At 34.6% G+C, this 14587-nt stretch overlaps 4 protein-coding genes across 6 annotated transcripts; 2 read left to right on the forward strand and 2 right to left on the reverse strand.

The window, feature by feature from the left end:
- Positions 1-434: 434 nt before the first annotated feature.
- Positions 435-1944, reverse strand: LOC105215671 (uncharacterized). Its single transcript, XM_011189698.3, has 5 exons — positions 1672-1944; positions 1454-1546; positions 1229-1376; positions 1023-1156; positions 435-893 (listed from the first exon to the last, which is right to left on the reverse strand). Exons 1-5 carry the CDS (start codon positions 1757-1759, stop codon positions 583-585), a joined length of 774 nt encoding a protein of 257 aa, XP_011188000.1. The 5' UTR covers positions 1760-1944; the 3' UTR covers positions 435-582.
- A 2221-nt stretch (positions 1945-4165) lies between these two features.
- LOC105215695 (uncharacterized) lies at positions 4166-5672 on the reverse strand. Its single transcript, XM_011189740.3, has 5 exons — positions 5397-5672; positions 5225-5317; positions 5011-5149; positions 4798-4931; positions 4166-4659 (listed from the first exon to the last, which is right to left on the reverse strand). The coding sequence occupies exons 1-5, from the start codon at positions 5473-5475 to the stop codon at positions 4313-4315; spliced, it is 792 nt and encodes a 263-aa protein (XP_011188042.3). The 5' UTR covers positions 5476-5672; the 3' UTR covers positions 4166-4312.
- Positions 5673-8051: 2379 nt separating this feature from the next.
- On the forward strand, positions 8052-9437 carry LOC105215670 (uncharacterized). Its single transcript, XM_011189697.3, has 5 exons — positions 8052-8295; positions 8397-8489; positions 8569-8722; positions 8797-8930; positions 9006-9437. The coding sequence occupies exons 1-5, from the start codon at positions 8175-8177 to the stop codon at positions 9314-9316; spliced, it is 813 nt and encodes a 270-aa protein (XP_011187999.2). The 5' UTR covers positions 8052-8174; the 3' UTR covers positions 9317-9437.
- A 1367-nt stretch (positions 9438-10804) lies between these two features.
- LOC105215694 (polycystic kidney disease 2-like 2 protein) lies at positions 10805-13871 on the forward strand. Of its 3 annotated transcripts, XM_054229352.1 has the most exons (10): positions 10805-10903; positions 10958-11108; positions 11187-11598; positions 11658-11882; positions 11951-12182; positions 12238-12468; positions 12531-12773; positions 12838-13070; positions 13135-13200; positions 13538-13870. In XM_054229352.1, exons 2-10 carry the CDS (start codon positions 10967-10969, stop codon positions 13680-13682), a joined length of 1929 nt encoding a protein of 642 aa, XP_054085327.1. In that variant the 5' UTR covers positions 10805-10903; positions 10958-10966; the 3' UTR covers positions 13683-13870. The 3 variants fall into 3 exon arrangements, with proteins under 3 accessions (XP_054085327.1, XP_054085331.1, XP_011188041.2); XM_054229356.1 differs by lacking the exon at positions 10805-10903 and having other exon boundaries at positions 10910-11108; positions 11951-12140; positions 13538-13871; XM_011189739.3 differs by lacking the exon at positions 10805-10903 and having other exon boundaries at positions 10910-11108.
- Positions 13872-14587: the final 716 nt, after the last annotated feature.

A 14587-nucleotide genomic window follows, 5' to 3' on the forward strand; every position in this document is an offset into this window, starting at 1 on the left:
AAAACTTGATTTTCGAGATATGCAAAACGTCTTGTCTTATGTAAATGTTTGTATGCAGATGGCTTTTATTTAGAACTTTAATCTCACCTACATATATATGTATAAGTATGTAGGAAGTTGCCACTAGGCAAAACAAAAAAAAAGTTCTTCCACAAATTTCGATTGCAATAAGAAGAACTCTATTTCCTAAATAATTATTTTATTTTTTAATTGATGAGCGTGTGAATTATTCAAGGTTTATATTGTTAAGCATGTATGATGTGCATTCGGAAGTATGAATTATGCATGATGGTTTATATGTAGCCTGCCATTTCATACAAACTATTACTAATCGATCGATAGCGTGATATATTGAATTTCTTAATTAACATTTTTTACTGTTCTAAACCTCACTTGTTTTAGAATGAAAACCAGAATAGTTATTATTGTCTATATTTGTTTAATTTTATTGTAAATTTTTTCCTTTATTACACATAAATAAGAAAATACTTTTATTATTAACAAATTATTTAATAATCACAAAAATTGATATTTCCTCTAAACGCTCACATCGCGCGAATAGTCAAATGTTTGATTCACTATTCAAGGTAAATTGGTAATAAAATAATTTGCGGGCACAAATGAGTAGATTTTCGAAAAGCGATCATTCATCACATATTCCAGCGTTGGCACTAATGTTGGCTTTAGAAACTCTAATAAGTCACGCCAGTTTTGATTGAATATATCATTGGCGGTGCTTTCAAGCTCGGGCTGGCCGGGAAACAAATTATCCACTTGTATGTGAAAATCGCCGATATTCTCGATTTTCGCCTTAAGTCCAAGTATTTCGGAGAAAACTATATCACCTTCGCGGCGCAATCTTGTTTTAATGTGGAAAGCCAATACGATGTTTCCTGGAAAATATTTATGCATAAATTAACTTCGTTTAAATAGGATATTTCATTATAAACATTTGCGATAAAAGTAGAAAATCTTAAAAATAATAGCAAAATCAAAATTTAAACGCAGGTTGGCAAACTTACTTGCTCTAAAGCTGGCTGTGCCCTGCCCGTTAAAGTTCAAACCCAAAATGGAGCCTTTAGCCTTGTAGTTGGAGGTAGCGCGCAGTTCTGGTATCTCAATTTTGGCCAACACATCCAAGGTGTTTCTATCTAGACTATAAGTTTATGAAATCGAAAAAAATATGATCAGTTTTCTAAATGTTTTTGCAATTGATGGCAGTACTTACGATGCTTCCAGCACCTTCGTTCCACTGGCACCGTGCACAAGCATGTTTTCTATTTCGGCATTGAGTTGTAGCGGACTAGTTTGATCTATCTTAATACGCTTAATAGCTAACGGTTCCAAAGAGCCCAAACTCTTTAAGCCGGGTATACCTTATAATATAAAATGATTTTAAATATTTTTGATCTTTTTTATTGCTAATTGAGCGTTTGAAAATTTCAAATCTCACCATCCTTCCATTCGCGGAATAATACTTGGAAATTTGAGGCAAAGCACGTATTCAAGTTGGGATCATTAAAATCACAGGGTCTTAGAAAATCAGCTACAAATTAAAAATAAAAATAATAGAAATTTTGCATAAATAAATTTGTTTCTTTTAATCAAATTGTCACTTCTTCACAATAATTTGCAACTTTTTCAATTTTTTTCCAGTTCATGGAGGCTTACGTTTTTCTAACAAATGCTTTCCCAGCACAAGCGATATTTGTAGCGTAAGCGCTAACAGCAAACTTAAACTGCACAATTTCGCACTCATTTTGCTACGTAACGGAAACTTAACACGCGTGTGTTTAAATAAGTTTTACACTACTTTACGGTTGTGTGTTATGAAATTTCAAACGAAATTATTTAATTGCACAATTTAGTATTGCTATTGTGCTATCAAATATCCGTCGCGCTTGCCGTTCACAGTTATTCTAAATTGAAATTAGCGTCGACCTTTAACTTTTATATTTGTTACTAATTTATATGAAAAAAAATCGTGTTTACTTTTGTGCTATACGTCTGCAGCTATTGATTCGCCGAACTTGTTTTTGGCAATTTTTAAATTTGCAGAAAATGTCATCTCATGATTATATTTGTATTCGTTAACATGCACATTAATTTACAGGGTGATGCATTGCTGAATTTTAAAGCGTTGTTTTTCTAATGTTGCTACAGAAATAATGCTATTATATATTTAATAACGGTATTTTTGATTTTGCTTGTTTACTAAATAAAACATTGAAATAAACCAATTAATTTATCGGCCAATTATGACAACAACTAATGCGATAATGTTTTATTTTACATGCCATCTTAAGGTGCTGCAGAAAGTACTGAGAATGGGTAGTAAGTAGTAAATAAGTATTCGAACGGAATTAAATGAAAAACGTAAAAAATATGTCGAAAAACCTTTTAGGGAATATGTTGGAAGTCCAAGCGGTTTTCGCATTTACAAGTGTTGCACGACTCTTCCGACTATATGATATTTAATCATACCAAACACACCATACACTGATTTAAGATTAAGAAATTACTAACTTGGTTACGGGCTTCGAACTTTGTAAGGTAACTGATATATATCTACACTACTATTTTAAAGAGGACAGATTTGTTTCACCTACATTCACCCCGAGTAACATAGGCTATATTTATTGCTAGAATCTCAACTTTGGGGAAATAGTTCCCAGGTGAGGATATCAAAAAGACTCCGTGATGGAGAATCTTAATCTGAAACTGAAAATCGTCTTGCAAGTCATTCTCCTCGCATCGCAATTGCGTGTCAGAGAGTCGACTAACAAGCGCACGCAGCTGCTTGCTGAACAAAATTTCAAAACCTCACAAGTACGCGCTTGGGGGTCGAGTTTGGAGCGTGTGGAGCGGCTTGAAGAACAAAATATTATAAATATACAAGCTCGCACTAGAGAGTCGAACTCTGAGCATTCCCAACGCATTTATAATCAGAGAGAAAGACAACGGACATCAAAGACTAGAGGTCGTAATAAGTTGTAGCTCATTACAAATAAAATATATGTAATTTCATGTTCGAATTTTCCTCATTTTTCTTATAACTTTTGAAATGTTTCTTTAAATCCATAAGAAGCCGGAGCGGTCTGCTAGTATATATATATATGTTAACATACTGTATATGTTACGATACAATTTTCAGCTGTTTTCGCTTACTTTGTCTGTAGCAGTCGCTAAGGTTAGATGTGATTTTATGAGCTCTGTAACGATGCCTAACACCCATAGTCGCCAGTCATGGCTTTTTGGTTTCCAAAAATAAGACAGCCTTAAAGGGTCGTTTACAAGCACCCAAGAGATCGCTGAAAGAGCCAAAGACTATTCAAAAATCGAGTTTGAGAAGTGTTCGATTGGATTGTTTTAAAGACGACAACGTTAACGTTATTTAAATATTTATTTTTTAAATAAATAATAATATTTATGCCCCATTTTTTGCATAAAACAAGTTTGTTTATTTAAAAAGCGTCAAAACAATTTTGGACTCAAAAACTCATAAATAATCGTAGCTGTAATTAAATAAAATAAATTTCGCGCATTTTTGGTTAAGCTAAGTGCTCTTTGAGAATGGATGTGCCTTCGACCTTGACTCTATTTTGTTTGATGGAACACAGAAAGTCGCCTAAAATAAAATATGAAAGATCAATGCAGTGCCGTTGGGATTATCGACAAAAACAGTAGCAACGGAAATTTAAGAAAAAACGAAGCATCATAAAAAACTTGATTCATAATAATTGAGACCACTTTAAAGGAGAAGATTAATTAATATGCATAAAGACAAAGCAAATTGCCGATAAATTTATTCAAACCAAAACTGGCTTCGCTTTAACAATGAAGACGCTTCACGCATATACTAGAAAAAGCATAGGAGAAAATGAGAAAGCAATGCAATATGAAACAGATCATTATTAAGAAAAAAATATTTTATAAAATGAACAGTTGCAATAATGTAAAATAATAAAATATAATACACTACTATATCACACTTCAAACTGAGAAAGCTAAGAGTTTAACCATTTTTTAGAGTTGCCACCTCTTTAAAATGTGTTGTAAATAAAAATGATGATGAGGTAAAGAAACTATCTATTGAATTTATAGTTTGCGAAATCTTTGAGTAGAAAATGCTTTTAGTGCCTCCTGTTTCAAAAGTTTAATTTAAAAAGATCTTTATCTTATACTCTACACAGTGACGAGATTTTATTTTAAAATGTTTTTGGACGCATTCGCTACTTACTATCTTAATTCTATGAATATAATGATAAAACCTTTTTTTTTACTTTTTTTCTCTTGATTAGCAAAACGGCAGCTACTTATCGATGACGTTCGCATAGAACTCTGCTGCGCTCGGTACATCCGATATGAAATAATTCGCTGGTATGAAATTCAATACACTCTTAAATCGTGTCAAAGTCACAGCGTTTATGGCATTTTCCAAAGTTGGCCGCAAAATTTCGATCACATCGCGCCACAGTTCATTCAGCAGTTCATTAATCGTGCCTTCCAGCTCGGTATTTCCAGCCAAGAAATTTTCCAAGCGCAAATGAAAATCTCCAATTTCGACGATTTTACTTTGAACAGCTTGCGGGTTGGCAAAAGTTTGATTGCCTTCGTCCTCGAGCTGCAGTGCGAAGAGAAACGACAATTTCACAGCCACTACAGCAAGCGAGAGGGCGTGCACAGGTAAAGGGCCAGTATGTATGTATATTAAGTAGGATTGTTGAATTATGAAAGAGAGGAAACGCAGAGTTGAAATGTAAAACTCATTAAATGAAAAGTGCATTAAGTGCATACTTGTTTCCAGCGTTAATTTGCCACTGTTGTCAATGGGCAGGAAGAGTAGACGTCCGTGAGCGCGAAAGTCGGCGCTGATCCGCAACTCAGGCAGTAATACCCGAGTGCGAAAGCTGTAGTCGTTGGGGTCGTGTCTGCGTTTTATATTAATACAAATTTATACGAATTGAAGAAGGTGTTATTTAATAAAAATATATTTTACTGAAAACTTACCGTATTTTTGTAATATTTGTCGCGCTGATGCCGTGGATTGTCAGGTTTGTCAGCCGTAAGCTCAACTCATCTTGTTCAATACGTATGCGCCGTATGCGTACAGGTTCGAATGTATCCGCTTTCGGCAGGCCGGGTATACCTACAACGGTACCATATGTAGTTAATTTTTTTTAATTTTTTAATACTGAACCCTGTGAATCATTTTCGTGCTTACCATCCTGGTATTCAACGAGCATCGACTGCAGATTACTTTTGTAACAATCCTCATAGTCTGACATATCGGCGGTGCATTGCTTGAAAAACGGTGCTGCGAAATTCATCAAAGACATGCGTAAAAATACTGTAATGTTACTCTAATTATAAATATGTATAGTTAGCTCACTTACGCCTATCTCTCATAAAAACACGTTCAGCCATTATCAATGTGAATATATTCAGTCCGATTATAAAGTGTCTCCGCAGCATCTTGTAGGACCGCTCTGCTTTTCACTTTAAGTTTTGTGCCAATAATAAGCAAAGTGTTTTCGGGTTTTAGTCTTTTATACCGAGTCTTGCTTCATAGACAATCTTAGTTCTCTTCATTGTAATAAGCCTCAGTTGATGGCTTTTTAATCGCTAGCTAATTTAAATAATAATTGTTTAGGCTGTTTGGGAATCTAAAAAATCTAATAATGACAAACAAATTAATAAATTGTGTAGTATTAAAGATTAAGATATATTCCATGTTAGATAATAAGTTATTGAGTAATAGTAATAGAGTATGTAGTATCAACAACACGTGCTGCCTTGAAAAAATTAAAATTTTGCTACGTCCATTAGACTGTAATATCCAAAGTTCATGTTTGTGCCTATGAACCTCTCGAAAAGTTCGCTCATGTATAGTTGACTGACACAAGGATATATTTATAGTAGGATACCTTCGTGGAAAGCAGCTTTTTTAACAGCATTTACATTTGGCCTTTCAGTGCAGAGCGTGAACATTTGTGACAGTAAATAGTAACAAACCCCACCGCGTGACACCGCCCATCATCTTATTTGACCAAAAGTCGGTACATATATGTATATACATTCACACATGACATCAATTTAAATTACCCGTCCCAACCCCTGATTACCTTAAGTGTTCGAAATCGGACTACAATTATATTTCCTTTCCTCTTTTATTTCAAACATAAATACATTTTTCAATATCTATAAATGGAAAAGTAAATAATAACTGACCCTAGTATTGGATTCTATTCTACTACCAGTCGATTGAGTCGATTATATTTTAATTCGCTATTGAAATCACCATCGACGGTTGAGCGATTGATCGACACTTAAAAGTCGAAAATCGTTCATTAGTCTATTATCTACTGCCAGTCGACACTCGCATTAGGGGTGTGAGTCATGACTTTTAATATACATATGTATCTGTAAATATCCAAATTTGTCAACAAATATTTATGTTTACTTTCGTCTTATAGAATTAATTTGTATGCCAAACACGTTACCATATTATTTACAAAAACATGTGTATTGATTAGCATAGCTAATCTTTAATCAACCATATGATATTCGGAAGTGACGAAAACAGGTATATAGAAATTAACAAAAATACGAATCAAAGAAGAAACAGAATGGAATAAGTATACATATATTTATAACTACAGCATATTTGTCTAATTTGAAATTACACTAAATCAGGATCATCAGACTCCGGCAGCACGCTATACTCTCGTAACACCTTAACATATAATTAAAATGATCAGGCTGACGAGACAATTTGAATCGTGTCTGTCTGTCGGTGTTCATTCAGTATAATGTGTGAAATCGGATAAGAAAAATGTTATTTTAACAACTCTTAACACAAATGTCATAGCAAAGACCGTACAAAACCCATATCATAAGAACCCCCGGCCAATTTGGTACATTATATTTTCTTGTCCTCCTGATATTATAATACAAATACAAAATTGGGTGAAAACAGTTCACTACCGCGCCTAGTTCTCTCATAACATAACTTTGAATTCAATCTCCAATAAATGTATCGACAAATCTTTCAGATATTTGATAGAAATTCAGAGGTAGTTTTATTGGTTCCATAATTGTATATTTAAATTAAACAGCTGTCAGTTTTTTAATGTTCGATTGGAGTGTGACTAAAATCCGTTAACGAAATTTAAGAAAAAAACACTTTTTTGTTGTGCGGCCATCAAAGTAAATTTTATAGCAATTTGGATTCATTCCTATAATTGTTCTCAGTTGAATTCCAAGTTTCGAATAATTTTGACATTGAGTACATATGAATATAGAAATACTCCTTATGAAAATAATTTCGGTTGCTCGAAAATGCGTGATATAGTTAATAGTACTATATTGCAAAATCGTTTTTTTGGGTAATGAGTCAAACTATTTATTCCCGGAAAACTAAGTTATAAATTAAAAGAAATCGAAAATAGCAATATTTGCCTTGGAAGTTTGAAAAAACTATTAATAATTACAGGATGTAGTTACCAAAAAAGTAAAAAAAAAATATAAATAGAATCTGCATTTCACTTTCAATTCATTGGTGTATAAAATGTTTCGGCCAAACTTGATTCTAGCTTGAAGATAGATGGTAAAAGTTGAACCTTTAGTTATTTGTTGAAAAAAAATCTTTATATTTCGAAAATTACTGGACCCTTCATAGCAAAATCTAAAATAATAATGTTCAAACTTAAAAATTTTTCAACAAAATTAAGTGAACTTTGACTCAAGTATCTAACAAATAATCAAACAAGTTTTATATAAATTCGAGACATATTAAAAAAATGGGGGAGTAATTTTTTCGCAAATAAGCAGTACCACTGCTTGCGTAACAGTTTTTATCACTATGTCTCACGACTGTTCCTTCGCTACCCGAAAAAAAATGAAAAACAAGAACTACAAATTAATTATAGTTGGTTGTCTCGCTACTAGTTTTTTTAAACACCTGACTGAATGTGTGTCTGAGTCAATTTGGCGGTTTTTTTGTTTTTCGTATTTATTTATTTTGTGTTCGATATTTTTAGTTGCTCTGCGACTTCGTTAGTATTCAAAACAATGTTATTCGAACGCAGAAGATAATATTGTATAATTTAATGCATGAATTGTATGCTGCGATGCTCAGTTTGTGAATAAACGTTCGCCTTCGCAGTGCAGTTATGCAGCAGCTAAAAAGAAGATTTACTTTAAACGCAGGCTTTGCCTTCAACATTTTAGTTGTAATCGGTTGCAGTCAACTTGCAGCACTTGTCAGTGGCCATGAATACTTGAGAGAGAAACGTAAATAACTGTTGATTAAACAAAAACTTGTGCTGTAGAACGCTTGAGAGCGCTGCATTTGAATTGCCTGCTTATCCAGAAACTTTGATTCTATTTTGCAGCATCATTCATTCAGGCGTGCCATCTGCACGATCCAGACAATGGCAAATGTCTGGCGAATGTTTTTGAGAGCTTTTTCACCGAGTGGCGTCATGGTAAGTAGTCGGCGGATAATGCGGGTTGTTGGTGTTATTTTAACGATTTCATCATCTGCTGTTCGTATTTACGATTTAGGCGTGCCCGGCCTGAAAGGACTTAGTCCCATTGATCCGTTTAAGGTGAAGCGTGTGCGTCTCTCACAGCACACCGAAAACTTGGCTGACATCAAAGCCGAACTGACGAATGTGGTGGCGCAAGGCATGAGCGGCACACGGGTGTTGAAGACGTCGTAAGTTGAACTTGAACTTATACTGCGAAAGCAAGTTGGTTAAATAAAATTTCCATTTTACTGCTCCGCTAAAGCGTCAACGACAAAGACTACACAATTGAGTTCAAATTGAAAACGCCATCGGTGCATGTCGAAGGAGATTATCAGGTCAATGGACGCATATTGATTTTGAATTTGGATAGCGCTGGCAAGATGTCATCTACTGTTGGTATGTTGTTGCTGTATTTGAAATTAAATATCACAAAACTTTGCTGCTCAAATTAATTTTACCGTTTGCTTTTAGAAAATCTTGAATATCGCATCTCTTGCAAGGCGAATCTCAAACAGGTCGATGGTCAGTATTTCTTCGATTTAACTTCGGCTTCATCGCGTATTGATAAAGTGGGCAATTTCAAAATATATTTCTCGAATCTCTTCCATGGCAACAAGGAGCTCGAGGAGAGCGCCCACGAACTGTTTAATAATAATTGGTATGAGCTTTTCGAAATCATGCGTCCCGCTTTTGCCCAGACAATCAATACAATTATACTGAATCGTTATAAGAAAATTTTAAGTTATGTACCGGCTAACTATTTTCTGGATGATTTACCTTAGATATTTTAGTGCATAAGAATTGATACAAATTAACAATCAATCATGTCATTTATATACTGTCTTGGTAAAATTCATAATTATACGAGTATACTAAATAAAAAGTTATATCTTCAGAAACGTATCCAAATATGCCCCTTCCTAGTGTGATCCTTTGTACGAAATTTTACTTTTATAACTCTATTTATGACTTAGATATGGCACTTTATAGTTTTTGGTTTTCGCCATTTTGTGAGCGTGGCCGTCAATTTTTACACAAGTTATCGCTAGCACGCACATACGGACAGACAGACATTCGGATTTGAACTCCACTCTTCACCCTGATCACTTTGGTATACACGTTATGCGAACAAAACTATAATACTCTCTTTAGCAACTTTGTTGCGAGAGTATAAAAATTCGTTCAAATCAGTGTCAAATTGTCCTTTTAAAGCTGAACAAGTGAGTCTCTTTGATCGATTCTCAAAAATCGTAACAAGAAAGGACGGGTTATGTTGTTGTGAGCGAATGTTTTATTCTCTCGCTATTTACAAGGCTTAAAGGTTATATGGTAAACAATTAATCTAACTTAAACAAGCAAAGAAGGGCTAAGTTCGGGTATAGCCGAACATTTTATACTCTCGCAATTGATAGCTGAAAATTTGTTAAGATAACACACAATTTGTCCCATATATTCGGCATAAATCCCGCTAGAATAACGGAAATTATCATAAAAAGTATATGAGGGCTGAGGTAATTCCTGAACCGATTTCACTCATCCAAAACTATAAGATTAGTTAATTTTGCTATATATCTTATATATTAACCGATATATGCAAAATTCAGCCCACCGTATTTTTGAAAAACTTATAATTAGTTATATGGGAGCTAGGGGAAGTTATGACCTGATTTTAACCATTTTTGGTACAGAGACACACACTGAATTACATTAAAATATCTGAGATATTACATTTGCCGAAATTTTTAGTAAAAAATTTCCCATAGGGCTTTCAATAGTTATAGTAAATTTTCGACAATATTTCCACAAGTCATTTTTTATTCCGCTATTCATATTGGTTCCTAATGTATATATTATAAAGTTAAGGAGTCAGATGGAATTAAAAATTGAATAATATGGGAAGTAGGCGCGGTTTTGAACCGATTTTCCCATATTCCATCCGTGTCATCAGGTTGTCAAGAAGATATTATATATGGTAAGGTTGGTATTGAAGGGAAGCGCAGCAACATTTCTAAATCATTTCAAAAACACCTTGGACTCTTAGGGGACTTGCATAGTTTTATTGGTTTTCCCATATTATGAAGACTATAAATTGGTTTCCACACGCATTTTAAGAGATTTTTAAAGACGCATTTAGTTAACTTTACTTAAAGTTAAGCAAAGGATATAATTAACTATTTAGTACAACAAAAAAAACTAAGAAGAAAATCAAATAGGGCGTATTCTTAACTGAAATAACAAAATTAAGTTTCATAATGAAATAATATTTATATTGAAAAGGCAACCCTTTTACTGTTTTAATTCGCTTTGAGTGAAAATGTGATAAAATTTACATTTTTGGTTCTTTTATTCAACATATTTTCTGTCAGTTAGTAAGAAAAACAAAAAATCAAATTAATTTTTTTTAATATCGTTACTATTATTAGTTCAAGAAAATGGAAACAACTGCAAGCCAAAATGGGTTTTCAAAAGCCACCAAGAAGTCACATCGCATATCTTATGAAAATGAAGATGCCACACGTTCGGCGCTGATCGAGTTCTGTATCTACATTTGCTTTCTGATTGTGACGCTGTTGGGTGAGTATTGCCGCAAGGGCGTTAGGAACATCAAGTAGTCATTATGGATAGAAATATAAATATTTATTTATAAAATAGTTGCCTCTTCGTCACGCAACATGTCTATGTACTTTTTCAATAAAGGCATCGAAAATCTATTCTTAACACGCGAAGTCAATACGTCTGCACACGAATCGTCGGTGAAATTTGCACACTTGGCCACCACCGCTGACATGTGGGCATTTCTGGAGACTAAATTCATCATGGATCTCCATGGTGAAGATAATAGAGGAGGAACAAATGAAGAAGGCAACTCTGAACGCAAACGCCGTTCAACCGAGGACAAACTCATATTTCTTGAACAAAATCTTGTGTTGGGACCACCCCGACTGCGGCAGTTACGTGTAAGGGAGAATACCTGTGATGTGCACAATGTCTTCGGAAGATATTTCTCCAAGTGTTACGCGGATTATTCGGGCAGTGATGAGGATACCTCCGACATATATAAGGGGTAAAATAGTCAAAATACGTGTTTATCTGACTTACTTTAAGTTGTAATTGAACATATAGTACCAGATACAATACGCTGAGTGCATTAAACGCCGATTCAATTTGGGGTCAAGTCACAACATATCGCAGTGGTGGTTATGTGCGAAGCTTGTCTTACCACTTCAATGAGAATAATCAAATCTTGTCCGATTTGAAGTCAAGAAAGTGGTTGGATCGTGCTTCCCGCTTAATAATGGTGGAATTCACGCTCTACAATGCAAACAAAGATCTGGTGAATAATATCAAGTGAGTCGTTTTTGTAAGTTACTGATGTAGATGCCGTAATACCCCAACTTTTATTTTATTCCTTGTAGATTCATTGGAGAATTGCCGTCAACTGGTGGCGTGGTTACCACTTTTAGCATAGAATCAGTGAAATTGCGTTCGGTGTTTTGGAGGGACGGCATAGCGATATTCGTGATAGGCATTATATTTTATCTTTTCATTTTCTACTTCACCATAATTGAGATTTTGGAAGTCATACGCATCGGTTGCACCAATTATGTGCGTATATTATGGAACTTTGTGGACTTTGTGATAATTGTTGTAAGTAGAAAAATAAATGTTAATTTTTTTTCCAAAATTCCAATTTGATTTATAGCTAGCGTACTGCACGCTCATCTACAACATTTGGCATCCCTTTTATGTAAGTGCGCTATACAAACGTTTTGAGAAAAATCCAAATGACTACCTACAGTTGGACAAGCTGTGTTTCTGGAACTTGACATATCGTGCTGTCTTCGCGATTTGTGCATTTTTGGTTTGTATGAAAATATTGAAATTCATTAGCTTCAATAAAACAATGCGCCAGTTCAATGCAACCGTGAGCACAGTAAGTATAATCATTACTAATGCATATCGAGAATTACTTCCGGTTACATGCTTCTCCTTCAGTGCTTTCGCGATCTCTTGGGTTTCGGCGTTATGTTCGGTATCGTCTTTTTGGCCTATGCGCAGTTGGGGCTGTTACTATTCGGTAATGTACACCATGATTTTCGCAACTTCAAAGAGTCTTTGCTGACGATGATACGTATGATTTTGGGTGATTTCGACTACGAGGGCATCGAAGCGGCGAATCGTGTATTGGGACCTATCTTCTTTCTCACATATATATTGTTGGTGTTTTTCATATTATTGGTACTATTCTAACTGTCGTATAAAATCATATGCAGTCTATTCTAGTATTGTTACTAATTTTCAGAATATGTTCCTGGCCATTATTAATGATACATACAGTAGCGTGAAAAGTGATATTAGAGGCGGTCGCAATTATTTGACAACTTATCTGCGCAAATTACTTAATAAATACTGTCCAAAATGTTGTCGTTGCAGTGCGCCAAAAGATGAAGAGCTTGGTCCTGCAAAGGAAGGGACTCCATCACGCGATGCGAGTCCCCAAAGCAAACGTTCTGTGGGCAAGGATAAAGTTGTAGAGTAAGTGGATTGGTTGGATAAAAGTACGTGTGAAAGAATAATCATTACCAAATGTTTGCCATAGTTATTTTGAACCCGTCGGACGACAACAAACACAGGCACAAAGTACAGATCCTGCGGCGATTAGCCGGTAAGTTATTGGTGGAAGTCATTATACACTTTTTAAAATGGCAGAACTGATCACCAAAATGGCAATACTGATCAGTGTAGTAATTACATGTAGACCTTTATGCAGTTTATTGAAAAACCAAATTAATTTCAAAAATTTGATAGGAGACACGCGTAAGCCTAAGCCCATTTTCACATTATAGTTAGAAAGGTTGGAATGCAATGTTTTCATTATATTTGTTTGACATATTCTTAATAATCAATTATGTCTTTTGGTATGCGAGGTTTTTTTACCTCTACTAGCGCTTATAAAGGTCTATTTGTTTATCTCATTTATTCATATTCTCGTAATTATGTAGTTTAACGGCGCGGGTTGCTGCTTTGGAAGACGTCATCGAACAGCTGATCGCGGATGTGGATCGGACAATGCGCAAAGTTTTGCCGCGTCGACGGCAACGACAAAATGACACACAAGACTCGCCATCTCAACAGGCAGTACGTTAACTAAAATGTGAAGCAGAATATTTCCCTTTTGATAGAATGTGTGGTCAATTCTTAATTTTCGTTCATTCATTTTCGTTTTTCGTAAAAGTTGTAAATATACTTTTTGATTAATATGTAGAAAACATGTATTGGAGTTCATAAATATTACGCGAAAAATGTGCGAAAATAAAACAAAAAACAAAATTTTCACAGAGTTTGTTACATTTTGTAAGAAAGCTTAAATATCATAATAATTGCTGCCTTAATTAGTTCTCCAACTGCGCATTGATATGCTTCATTTGATTCTAAGCAAATTTCACACTGTAAAATTACTATGATATCACAGGTTATGAAAGTGAAATTCTTTAATATCACAGAATAATCGCTGAAAGCTCCAACCAATTTTTGCTTTAATAATATACTGTTGTTGTAAAAATGCTCAAAGATCTCAGCTCTTGGCAAAAGCTTACTTGCAGCACTTTAACTACTCGTACATTCCGATTATATTTTCAAACCAGTTGTTACACCTCGCCGCAGTGGAATAAGCATATTAACGCAATATGTATACAGTCTACGAAATAAGTATAGCATACAAGCTAAAGATCTCTTTCATTAATCTTTATATGACATATGAATATTTCTTAGGTTTTTTACTAATAGAACCAACCCATAGATTTATTAACGCAATATTTTAAAACAATAAGTAAGGAAAGGCTAAGTTCGGGTGCAAACGAACATTTTATACTCTCGCAATTTATTTATTTAACTATTTCCCCTTACTAGTGTGATCCTTTATTCCAAATTTTAATGTTATAACTTCATTTATGGCTAAGTTATGACACTTTATGTGTTTTCGGTTTTCGCCATTATGTGGGCGTGGCAATGGTCCGATTGTGCCCAAAGCAACCCTCTCACGGTCCCAAGGC

This window comes from Zeugodacus cucurbitae, chromosome 2 (genome assembly GCF_028554725.1).
Source record: "Zeugodacus cucurbitae isolate PBARC_wt_2022May chromosome 2, idZeuCucr1.2, whole genome shotgun sequence".
Taxonomy (NCBI): Eukaryota; Metazoa; Arthropoda; class Insecta; order Diptera; family Tephritidae; genus Zeugodacus; species Zeugodacus cucurbitae.